This window comes from Manduca sexta, chromosome 9 (genome assembly GCF_014839805.1).
Source record: "Manduca sexta isolate Smith_Timp_Sample1 chromosome 9, JHU_Msex_v1.0, whole genome shotgun sequence".
Classification (NCBI taxonomy): Eukaryota; Metazoa; Arthropoda; class Insecta; order Lepidoptera; family Sphingidae; genus Manduca; species Manduca sexta.
This window is the reverse complement of record NC_051123.1, coordinates 8,954,356-8,967,467: the sequence shown is the minus strand read 5'-3', so window position 1 is coordinate 8,967,467 and position 13,112 is coordinate 8,954,356. Positions and strand designations below refer to the sequence as shown.

The window sequence follows — 13,112 nt, the reverse complement described above, 5'->3', positions numbered from 1 at the left end:
TTTGAGCTGAAACCACACACAAGTCTTTCAAAAGGACCGACCTTCACGCCGTAATTTCGCGCAAGAAAGATACAATGAGAATAATTATTATAATCTATACTATTAAACTGAACAGTTTGTTTGTTTGAACGCGCTAATCTCAGGAACTACTGGTTGAATTAAAAAAATAATTTTGTGTTGGATAGCCCATTTAACAAGGAAGGCTATATAGAAACACGCAATCGTGAACAGTTAATCTAATATCCGTAACCGAAACTATCCGAAACTACCGGATAATCCGAAATAATTACATATCCGAAACCGATATAATTTTATTCATATATCCATATCCGTATCCATATCCGAAATTTCTTATCCATTACTTCCCAGATCGTGAATTGAATTGAATTTTATCTTGGTTTTTAGTTTTGTTTACTATCGAGCTAACGTTTCGAAAGTTTTGATTCCGTCGTTGTCACGGGAAAGACTGATGTTTGCAATCTCCACAACTTCGGGACTAAAATAAAACTAAAATCCGCGATAAAATCTAGAACTTGGTTTAATTTGAAGTCTGACTTTCGCTTAAATATAAGAAATCATTATGAATTAATAAAAAACTTAATAAAAAATCAATCATAAAATTTCAATATAATATTCATCAATATATTAAAAATAATTAAGCTTTAATTTGCTCACTAAGTTCATCCACCCAGTTATACTCGATACCTTTTATTATCCAATCCATTTTGAATATCTACTTAATAAAATATATTCTTAAACTTTCAATACATATATTCTCATCAATATATTAAAAATAATGAAGCCTTAATTTACACCCTAAATTCATCCACCCAGTTCTACTCGATACCTCTTATTTTCCAGTTTGAATAAACGTGTTCACACGCACACTGCACATGAGTGTGTACAGCGCATCACGCCGGTTACGGTGTGGTGGCGACCTTGGACCGTCCCACGGTATCACCACAAACTAACAAATCAAACAAAAAGACTAACAAATCAAACAAAAAAACTTTGAAGAAACTAACTGGTTTTCTACACTTGCTGTTCACGTTTTATTTATTTTTTTTTTTGTAGATTTTAGATTTTCTAAACATTATATCGCTAATGAACAAATCCGTAGTTGAATTTCGGCCACGGCTCCCAATCTTAACGGCAATCAGCCAGGTACGCAGGAGATATTATAGAGTACAAGTGTGTGCGCAATACACAGGTGCAGTCTCTGTTCCTTCACTTTCATAGTCCATTGAGACAACAATCCGACATGACCCGAAAAGAAATCAGGTGCTAGACCAACGGCTTTCCGAGGCACGGGTGTATCACAACGCCAACCTCCTGACTCCGAGCTGTGACTGAGTAATTTTCTTAAGATGGAAAAACCCAGTCACAACTACTTTGGCGCAACCAACAGAACGAACGAACAGTCAGAAGGTAGTCACAACAGACCATGAAAAAGAACATGATTAATACACCAGAGAAATTTTGAGTACACTGACGAACTCTCGGAGAAGAGAAATGACGATTGATAAATTATAGGAGAATCTCATTTCTGGACTCCTGCAATTTCATGATATGAAACACAACATAGCATCAATATATTTAAGTTTAATCAATGGCAGTGACCCGATCAGGATCCATTAACCATGTAAGGAGTGACGTCTTAATGAATCCTCTACCAGGTAATTTTTACAAACAGCCGTTTTCAATAAACAACCCAATTTGTTTTTACAATCCATCGTTAAATTGGACCAATGAGAACAAAGATTTTTTCACATGCTTAAAATGATTTATTTTAATTGGTTTATTCTCAGCATTGGATTGGAAATTAAGATTGGAATCCTTTTTTGAAAACGGCTTAGACGAGATGAATGCTGACAAAGGTCTAAGTGGTATAGCTAGTTATTTTTCCCGTTTCGTAACTTATTAGTCTCATCATTAGGAGACAAAAATCTGTTACTAAAGTACGTCATATATTTTTTCACTAATTTACCAACAATGACTTGAGAAGACATCGACCTTTTGATAAGGCAATCTTATTAAGTACAATGAGTGTTCCCTTCTCTTTTCATTATAATTGTATATTTTATTTGCCCGCGTGAAAGAATTTTCCAGGATAAAATTCCCGCTATCAACTTTCTCGACGGGACGGACAACTTATAGCGGGACTTTTATCCCAAAAAACTCCTTCACGCGGTCCAAAAGTAAAAGCTAGTATTATACAAAAAAAATGTTATTTTGATTGAGCGTTGTTTTTATCCAGAGAATGATCCTATTTTTCAGTTGTCTGATATACTATAACTAACCACAAACAACAGTTATTTCTTACTTAAATATACAAACCTTACTTAAAAATACAACTTACTTACTTAAAAATACAAATATATTTTTACATTTTACAAATATATTTATAAATGACTTTAAAAAAAGGAGAAGATGCACAATTGGACGTGCATTTTTCCGTGTTTGTTACGTCTGAACTTACATTCATTAACCTTTTTTGGTAAATTATTTTTTATTATTTTAAAGAATATTCCAGATTAGTCCCAAAGATTTTATTTAAAATCGGCTCACTAGTCTCATTTTTTAACTAAAATAACTGCAAGCGTAGCGGCATTGTGCAGGGTCCGGCAAATTCGGATGCACTCTCGACTCCTCGGAACTGTTTTACATGCGCAGAAGCAGGCCACCACAGGTTTGTAGGTATGACGGCCTAAAATTTGTAGGGACCAGACCCAGAGGGCATTGCGATGACATCTGGGTTGCAGTTGCGAAGATTGAAATTTTTCAAAAGGTAACTCGAGGCGAAAAAAAAGCCTTAGTTAACGTATCGCGGCTAATTTAACAGAAAACATAAACCATGACAAACGTAAATGAACCTAAAAGGGAAGCCAGTAGAAATCGGATTGTATGGACGCTTCGCCACTGCTGGGTTGGATAGCCGACGAGTCAGATATGACCATTCTGCCGCTTCCTAGGTTCAAGAATGGCAACCTAAACATGGATTTTTACTGCGGAAAAAAATGTCGTCCAAGTAAACAAACTTGGAAATTTTGCTTTCCTGTGACTGTATGTTGAGTTTGGTTGAGTCTACTTCTCACATATATATCGTGGTGGCAAACTAATTAGGAACATCATAATAGAAGTAACATGTTTTTAAGATGTGTAACTTTTTTTACTGTGAGATTTTCATTCTTATACCAATGTAGGCTTACAAGTAGAGTAATGCCCTGTTTATGTCAATAGTAAATAATGGACAAACCGTATAATACTTATTTTGTAGTTACTAAAACATAACTACACAAGCATAATATTTTTATACACTATCAAACGTGCTAATTGGATCAGCAAGCTGTTAATAAAGTAACACCTCACGACAAGACAAAATGTTCCTTGTTATATAACTCTGGACACGCGACAATAAAGTTGATTGAGTATTTAAGTGTAGATCAAAAAGATACTCATCCGGGCTATAAAAGATCCGAAGAAAACCTCTATGTTTCACAATGTGTTAAATAAATAAATATCGACTAACAATTTTTTTATATCTTTGAAGAGTCGCCTTTTTAATTATAATAATAATAAAAACATTTAGCACACAACACGCCAAGAATATCTCACAGGAGAAAAGGACAAGAAAACATAAAAGGGAACATTAAAACAACCTAAAATATTATAACATGCAACAAACACAAGATGACAATGATTGATGCTTACTTTCTTTCTTATACACTTCGTCATAGCTACAAGAACATTTTTAGTCTACTTGCATTATAAGTGGGGTGTGTGCTGGGAGGTCGAGGGTTGGATTACGATGCCGACCAGCCTGGTATACAATTTTCCTGTGGTACCCAATCCCCCCAGGGTGTCAGACATGAGACAGGCAACCAGTCCTTATCATTAAATTTATGACTGAAGACTGAATAGTACTCCCAGACTCTGCGAACTTCACTATTCGGTGTTACAATGCGTTCCACTGCCGATCATGTGGCACGGCTTACAGGAGATAGAGTGGTAGGTATGGGCTGGATAGTCTCGCATGAGACAGTCGTACATAAACTAAGTCAAGTTGTTTGCATTACACAGCGGCTTTCTCACATCTATGAAATGAAATGATTTATTTGAATCTGTAAAAATGTTATACATTATTTAGATTCCGTCAATATTAACTCTACCACCAGTTCGGAAAGCAGTTCTCACTATAGAAGAACGGGCAAGGAACTCTGGCAAGAAAATCTAAGATCAGATCATACAACAGTAAAACAATTAATATTGAGTTTCTCACGGAGGCAATTCTTGTGCGTTCGGTTTACACACCGAATGCACGCCATGCACGATGGACATTTGTCACGACTCTGGCCAAACAGAACGTTACATGTGTATATCTCATGGTTGCAAATTCACTTTGAGGCCTATGAGATGTCGCGAACATTTTCAGTCCTTTCCCTAATTCCCTTCCACTCTTTTCCGGCCCCAGCATTCGATAAACCATTTCGCAAGTTTTCCCGGTGTAGATTGCAGGGACGCCTACTCAAATTAAACTAAGTATGAGCATTGACTATAAAGCAATATGCGGTATTTTTCATTCTAAGATATAATAATAATAAATCATTTTATTTCGAACGACAGAGATCATTATCATAATCATTAGGCATGACTAGCAACTAGCTATATCCCGGTTAAAATATATGTATCAGATTTTAACTTTAGTTAAACTGCATTCAAAATTCAAATGCAAATATTTGTATTAAATAAATAAAAACTGTTTGTCTGCGTCTGTCACACGTCTGGCGAAGTCATAAGACTAGATAATACGTACAAAATAAAATGACGAAACATATTTGTCGATGGAAAAACACAAGTTTCGCTGATATTAAATAGTGGAAATCCTTTTTATGCGACTGTTACTAACGTCTAACTGCTTTGGTGGCGTAGATGTACGGCACGACTACAGTGCTGAGATTTCGGGTTCGATCCCCGTTGGAATGGGTAGGATGCGTTGGTACGGCTGTGTGTGTGCGTATTAAAAGAGCAAGTCACTCGTCTACAACTACCCATAAGCAGCAGCAACCACCCAGAACTATAAATTACAAAATATTTCCACTACACGGGCCCCTACCTACTAAAAAAGAAGACAAACTTACAACCTATTGCTTAATTTTAGAATCGTAGACGATGACAATTGGTGTATCTCCTACCGAATTTATTATAATCCACATTCAACTGAGCTATTATTGAAAACTAGCTTTTGCCTGCGGCTCCGCCCGCGTTAAATTCATAAATATTTTCCAGAGATGAAAATTAGCCTACAGCATTGAAGAGTAATGTAACTTATTATTACTCAAAAAAAATGTCAAAAACGGTTGATTCTGAGATTTGAGCGTTAAAACAAACAAACAATTTCTTCAGCTTTATATGTTAGTACAGATATAAGACTTTTTTCTTTTAAATACAATAAATATTGTATTTAAATAACCCATATATTTCATCAATACCAGTTGCCAACGACTTTAATCGCATGAATCCGTATATTAACCGTCGAGACGTCATAATTGGTATTATTTTAATTCGCTCCACAGTACGTTGTGAATGTCTGAGCTGTAGACGAAACTGAACCGGCTTAACTGCGTTTAAATACCAAAAATTACTAAATCGACTTTACTGGGTTTAAATTTCAAAAATTACTGATTAGGCTTTGCTGGGTTTTAATACCAAAAATTACTAAATCGGATTCACTGGGTTTAAATACCAAAAATTACTGAATGTGCTTCACTGGGTTTAAATACCAAAAATTACTGAATCGGCTTCACTGGGTTTAAATACCAAAAATTACTGAATCGGCTTCACTGGATTTAAATACCAAAAATTACTTAATCGGCTTCACTGGGTTTAAATACCAAAAATTACTGAATCGGCTTCACTGGGTTTAAATACCAAAAATTACTGAATCGGCTTCACTGGGTTTAAATACCAAAAATTACTGAATCGGCTTCACTGGGTTTAAATACCAAAAATTACTGAATCGGCTTCACTGGGTTTAAATACCAAAACTTATTGAATCGGTTTCACTGAGTTTAAATACCAAAAATGACTGAATCGGCTTCACTGGGTTTAAATACCAAGTAAGTACTGAATCGGCTCCACTGCTTTTAAATACCAAAAATGACTGAATCGGTTTCACTGGGTTTAAATACCAAATGCTTGAATCGGCTTCATTGCGTTTATATATCAAAAGTGACAATCGTTTCGACTGTGTTTTTACCAATAACAATCAGAAAACTTGCTCGAAAAAGCAACGTTGATAGTTCGTGTCGTTAATCCCTGGATCCAAATTAAACTCATTATGTATCGATATAAAACCTACATTCCGAAATATCATTGCCTAAAAATAACGGCAAAAAAAAGAGGAATCAGTCGAGCCGGTCCCAAGCGATGCTCTTTCATACAGATGCTTTTTACCCATGAAATTTCTAGAAACCGATACTGCACTTCTAATCCTATAATGACGCAATTAACTCGCACGTGGAATCATTCGACATTCTACAAAGGAAAAAATACTTCGTATCTACATATTGACATTAGAATTTATATAGCCGCCGAAAATCACGATCATGCTCTGCCAGCGTGATTGCCTCTACCATTTCAACGGAGCTATATTTAAATGCGAAATTCTGGTATAAAAAATTCACAGTAATATTTTGTTTTAGTGAGAATGAAAGTGGTTTCCGTTCTTAACTCTCGTCAGTAAAAATTACTTATTTTTATAACTGTTATACACAGCTTTTAGCCAAAAAACTTCTGAATAATAAATCAGGCAACACTTTGGAGGGGGTTTCTATTAACCTAATTCTCCAAAGGTCCAGAGGGTTTTTTTTTATTGCTTTGAATGACGAAACGAGCTTGCCGTTCGCCTAATGGTATGCGATACGACCGCCCATAAACAGTAGAAGCACCATCCAACAACTTGAATTACAAAGTATTGTTTGGTGTGCCACTGCGCTCGCCATCCTGAGACACGAGATGTTAAGTCTCATCATGTCTAGTAGTTATACAAGCTACAATGTCCATCATACCGGAACAAAACAGTGACTACACACTGCTACTTGGCGGCCGAAATAGACATTGCGGTAGTACCTATCCAGGCGGATTCTATGAGAGACCAGTAAAATGATGGCTGATGATCAGATACACAAGGCTTACACTCTAACCCAAATTTCTACAACCTACTAAAAATTAAGTCATCTCGCTCCTATCTTCTTTCACAAATCCGTATCATCCTCAATTCGTCTGTGACCCACAAGTTGTTTGTCGACCTTAAAGAAAACGGATTAGGCTGAACACGCGTCCTTTGCCATGTAAAATGTAACTTCATATAATTTGAGTAAATAAACACTGTACAATGTACATACTATAAACAATAATGTTTATTATTGTCTATCGTAAGTCTAGCTACAAGTTTACTTATGTTAAGTAAGAGTAAATATCAGCGCAATGTCGATTACTACTGCCAAGTAACAACGTGTAGTCATTGTTGTGTTCTCGTTTGAATGTTGACATAGATTAAATACTAAGAGTAAAGGGACTAACAATTAAGGTGGAGTAATTTGTATTTTTAAATTATAGGTGGTGTCAAAATATTAATATTGGTATTTATCATCATGTTAGCGACTTGCTGGTCAAATAAACACCTATTGTCTAGTGATTTGTAGTCTAAAATTCTACGTGTTTTGAAGTCATGGCGCTCATCATGCTAGGGACTTGCTGGTCAAGTCGTTCGGTTTAAAAAAAACCCTATTAATTTCATTCGCGGATAAAATCAAAAACAAAGTCCGCGCCAATCGGTCATTGGCAACGTAAGTGGATTGAGGTAATTCATGTATGCAACACAATTGTAATGATAAGATCTTATCTCGGTTGAATGTGTACTAACATTCAAGAGCACGTTAGGGAATTTATGATAATTATCTACGATGCGTCACATTTAAAATTGCTATCAATCCGAATTTCCCATGATATTGTGGAGTTAAAGTGTCTGGAAATTCATTTCCCGGTTTTCCCCATTTCATTTGAGTCCAGAATAATTAATTTCCTGACGTCTTTGAAAATTATATTCACCAATTTCGTTTTGTTAGTTATTTTTCTCCTTTTTTTATTTTTACGGTATAAGTAAATTTAGCATTGGTAGGAATAATTCAAATATTTTATACCATTTTTAAATCTATTTTTATAAACGCGAAAATACGACCAACTAGAAACAGATTGCTAGAGAAATTGAAACGTTGTCAACATTTAAAACGGCTTCTTTTTGAAGGTTCTTAAACTGTAACAATCTAAGACCTAATCATAAAATATTTAACCACACGTTATTTTTTTATCTGACGGATAATTACATTTTATCTAATAAAGTCTAACATTTTATATTAAGGCCTCAGGACGAGGTCGCGTCAGTAAGTCTTAATGTTGTTTGCTTTTTCGGCCTTTGCCTATCTTTGGTATAAAAGACATATTCCTTGACACCTTAAACACATTTGTACTTTGAAATTGCTAGCCCACTATTGGACAAGGGTTTTCTTTCTTTTAATGGGGTTTGGGACTTTAAACCCACTATATTTAATATTGGCCCATTGCAGGTTCGCCTTACATATAAGTCGCTAAAGTTATATTGGAGCCCAAAACATGTTATTTATACTTACTATCCATTTAAGAAATGGTACCTATCTTAGTAATTCCTATAACAAAGTACGTCAACAAATCATTATTAATTTACTTGTTTACAATCATGACAATGTTTACTTAAAAAAATTTATATCTTCTTATTGTACAGGCACGACAAAGTGACCGCACTGCACCTGTTAATAAGTGGAGTGGGGTCCGATAGAATGTCGACCCACTAGACACGATTACCCCTTGACAGTCCGCACTATTATGCCGGCCTGTTGGAACCAGATATACACAAGCTGGTCCCGGAACGCGACACACTTACGTGGGCCGCTATGACGGGTTTTAACACCTTGTACGGAGATCGCTATCCGGGCGGATATAAAATAAATTCTACCCCCAGCAAAAATACCAATGATATGTTAAGCACGTCAGGCGTTACCAAAAGAAAACAATACAAGACGTACCCATCAGTACTTTACAATACGTTAAATAATTGCTACTTGAAAACCTGTTCAGTGTCGTATGAATCATCTTCGAGGTTACGCAACGACATTGTTCGCGGCTAGTGACAAAAGTGGGATTAACTGCTTAAGATGTGGAGAAAAATATGTCTGAAGATATCTAATGAGAGATAGGTGTATAGGAGTTAATAGCTTAGACCAAGCTTCCTTATTCTCCCGATAGTAATAAATCAATAACAACTAAGTAATAGATGCTATGGGTACCTACTAAGTTGTTCATAATCATTCCAATAAGTAAGGTATCAGTAAGTTATTCAAGCTAGTTTTTTTATCAGAACTTAGCCAATCTTAGTCAACTGCCTATCAAAATCCATTTCATCAGCAAAACAAATACTTATTTTTAAAGATGGTCTGCAGTTAAAATTTCTTTCGTTTTACATAGGTCGAATAATCGGTTCGTTTGGACTGACGTGGATTTTATAGTCAGAACCAGGTAGGCTTTATGCGAAGGCGCGGCTTTGTATCTACGGGCCATTTTATTATTGAATTGAATGAGGTGACGAGTTCGTCTCTCACCTGATATTATATTCCACGCCTACGACCTACCGAACCAAATAGCTACCCAAAGAAATAAAAAACGATATGGCAGTGCACAGCCTTTGTTTCTATTTGACATTAGACTCTTAATGCCCAGCGCTGACATAGGCAATACCCTTTAAATTGAAGTGTCTGGACAGTTTTGGGAGCAGAAGTCGAGTACTAAAGTTTTTTTTTAAATTTTTTGTTTTTTTTATTTATTTGTTTCCCAAAAAATAATATTTTTACATAATAAGGTTTTGGTCCCCCGACACCCAAACTAGGTTAACCTGTATTTTGGGTGACAGTGTTCCTCCACAAGTATAATATTGGCTTAAATAAATGATACAATTTGGAATTTATATCTATATGAAAAACAGTAATAGGTAAGAATTATTTTACATGTTTCAAGCTATTTAATCTGTTATGGAATTCCTATATTGTGGTGTTATTCCTAATCAGACAGAATTGTATACGTTAGCTAAAAAGTTGAGGCATGTCAATGAATTGAATTTGTATTTAATTAGAATTTTCGTGGAATTGTCTTATAAAGTAACAAATAACCTTGAAACTAATCTGCAAGTTCAATTACCCTGTTTATAACGATTACTTGAAATTACTTGGTGGCGTAATTGCATTGCGTGCGCGGTATACTGTTCAGAGGTCCTACGTTTGGATCCTGAGTCGGGCAAAGTGATATTGGGTTTTTCTGGTCAGTTTCAGCTATTTTGGAATATGTGCCCGATATGGGCTTAGGCTAAGCATAGACTTGCGCCAGTCATATCAAACTACACGTGGGTGTCCTGGTTGCACCCCGGCCTACGCCTTCGGGGATAAAGGAGCGATGTGTGTTTTACTTGAAATTAAGCAAACAAGGATTATCGATCGCGCATAACGTTATAAAATAAATATAATCAAATGCAGTAGATTTATATTTAGAAAATGGGCATGTAACTTCTATTGGGGTTCATACGAAGATGAATGGATCATTTAGAGATCTTATAACTGTACATTACGAGAGGGACATCAATAATTAGCATTTATTTATTTTTTACGAATAAAATTAAGACATGGAACGGATTCGGTCGCCTAATGATAATGTATATATTGTTAATTTATATTTGGTCTACTGCGAAACGGGCCTGGAGCCTAGTGCAGTGATCGCCGTGAACTGACATAATAATAAAATTGTTTTATCTCTGATAAATAAAATAAAAAAGTAATAAAAACTAAGTACCTAAACATACCTTCGTAGAATAGAATTTTCAGTGATAGAAAAATATAAGCAGAATGAGCTGCTCAGCGCAACATGCTAAGCATCATATTACACAAAATCATTATAAATTGTAGCCTATGTATTACTTTGATGTTTAACCAATATTATTGTAAAGTTTCATCCAAATCCGTTCAATAGTTTTTTCGTGAGAGGAACAGACAAACATACATACTTCCATCCTCACAAACTTTCGCATTTGTAATATTAGTAGGACTATAGAGACGAGGACCTATTTAAAATAATATTATCGCATACTGATTTAAGAATAAAATATTAACTATGTAAGAAATCTAATAGATCAACATAACTAAGCGATAAAAACCATTTAATTAATTCGGTGAAAAAAATGAGTACCATAATAAGAATTAACTCTGTTTGCATTATTTATAAGGCAAACTTGTTTTTTTTAGATTAGGTACCACGCTCAAATGTTAGGATTGCGCGTGATAGTAGCGTTTGATTCTAACAGTCGGTAACTATGTAAATGAATCATTAAATATTGGTTTAGGCACGAAAAATGCAACCTACAGTTCATCAAGAGAATCTAGATTTTATAAAGAAAACTAGTCTAGGACATTTTGTTTTCATGTTTTTATTTGTAAAATGCTTTTCTTAGCACTTAAATACTCCAATTTAGAATTTAATCTCATTCAATAATAATTATATAAGTTCTTATTATACATCAGGAATATTTTTAAATAATTGTTTCTTTAAAACAAATTTACATTTACATATCTGTGTTTACAATTCCACCGTTTTCCTTGTCTGACTTCAGTTTATTTGAAACATTCACCTTCCAACCATCGCAATTACTCATTAACCTTTTATCAACTTTAATTTTCTTTATTTTTACCACCGATTTAAAATAAAAGTCAGCGAACATATTACAACTCACTTATACTTGTATAAAACATAATTAAATTATCTTCTTTTTATAAGAATCGTGATGAATAAAAAGCTAGTATTAAGTACAACGAATGGTGTTGGAAAAACAGCATTGCTAGCCGCTCGTAAAATGTTATCAGCCAGCAATAAAAACTCATCCAAAGCCTTACGAGGCGAGGTGTTCGCGACGTGTAACTTGTGTGACGACTGGCCGGTGCATTAGTACCATTAATCACATAGGTGTAAGTGCTCTCTAAAACATCTAGAATTTTCTAATTCATCCTTATAAGTTTCATGGGACTCAAAATTATGAATGAAATATGAACGTCAAATTAATAGAGCGTAAATGCTAGAATTGAAACAAGATTTATAAAAGCATTTCGCTGTACAATAACTGCTTACCTAATTTACGATTCTATAATCTTACATAACTCTTTCCATGAACGTAAAAAACTCGATAATGCCGACTGCAGTTATGCATAATTCATGCTACGCGAAGGCTCCGTTGCAATTTCCTCCAGTCTGGACTCCAGTCTGGCGGCGGTCGGGGTACCGACGCACGCATGCGCACACCACCGCCCGGCCATTCATTCCCGTTAGGTAACCCGTCGTCTGCCCACCTTAACACGATCATGCCACCCTAGACAAAATCGATACCCACCGGCAGCCATAGCAACTCCGCAACGTAAAAAAAACCGTAAAAAAAATCCTCAAACCCACAATTCGTTCCGAACGCGTTCGAAGGACACGCAGTGGCGAATTTCAAGCTATTTCCGAACCGGCGTGGTAAACATTGGTGTGCGGACGGTTACGTAAGACTCACCATGTCGTTGTTCTCCACCATCCAGTTGACGGAGCATATCTGGTAGACGAAGTACGCCCGCACCAGCTCGCTCGTCTTCTTGCTCTTGAAAGCATCTTTAGGACTGTTGAAGGTTAGGTCGAGATCGTCGCGGGTCTGTGTCGCGTAAGTAACCACTCGTACGTTCCGGGGCGCGTTCACGGCCAGCCGTCTGATCAGAGCCATGTTCGGAGCTCTGCGAATTCACAAGTCACACGCGCCCGTCGCCTCCGACTGACAACTGACAACTGACACTGACGTCCGCTCGATACCGAGTCGAGTGCGCACGCAGCCGGTCCAATTTTAAATCCACCGGAGCGTCGTGGAGGTGTGTCGTGGTCGGCTCGCGGCGATTGGACGACTGCGCCGGTTGTAGCGCCGCGCGCTGACACAGGAGCACTCGCGGACACACGCGAGT

General features: G+C 36.2%; 1 protein-coding gene across 3 annotated transcripts in view; it reads right to left on the bottom strand.

Moving 5' to 3' along the window:
- The window catches only part of LOC115451753 (proline dehydrogenase 1, mitochondrial), a 40,091-nt gene extending 26,979 nt beyond the window's left edge, over nucleotides 1–13,112 (bottom strand). Inside the window, exon 1 of one of the 3 annotated variants that reach the window (XM_037436771.1) lies at nucleotides 12,677–13,112. In XM_037436771.1, the coding sequence (XP_037292668.1) occupies nucleotides 12,677–12,880 (204 nt within the window). In that variant the 5' untranslated portion in view covers nucleotides 12,881–13,112. The remainder of the gene's footprint in view (nucleotides 1–12,676) is intronic. The other 2 variants (XM_037436770.1, XM_037436772.1) reach the window with 2 other exon arrangements.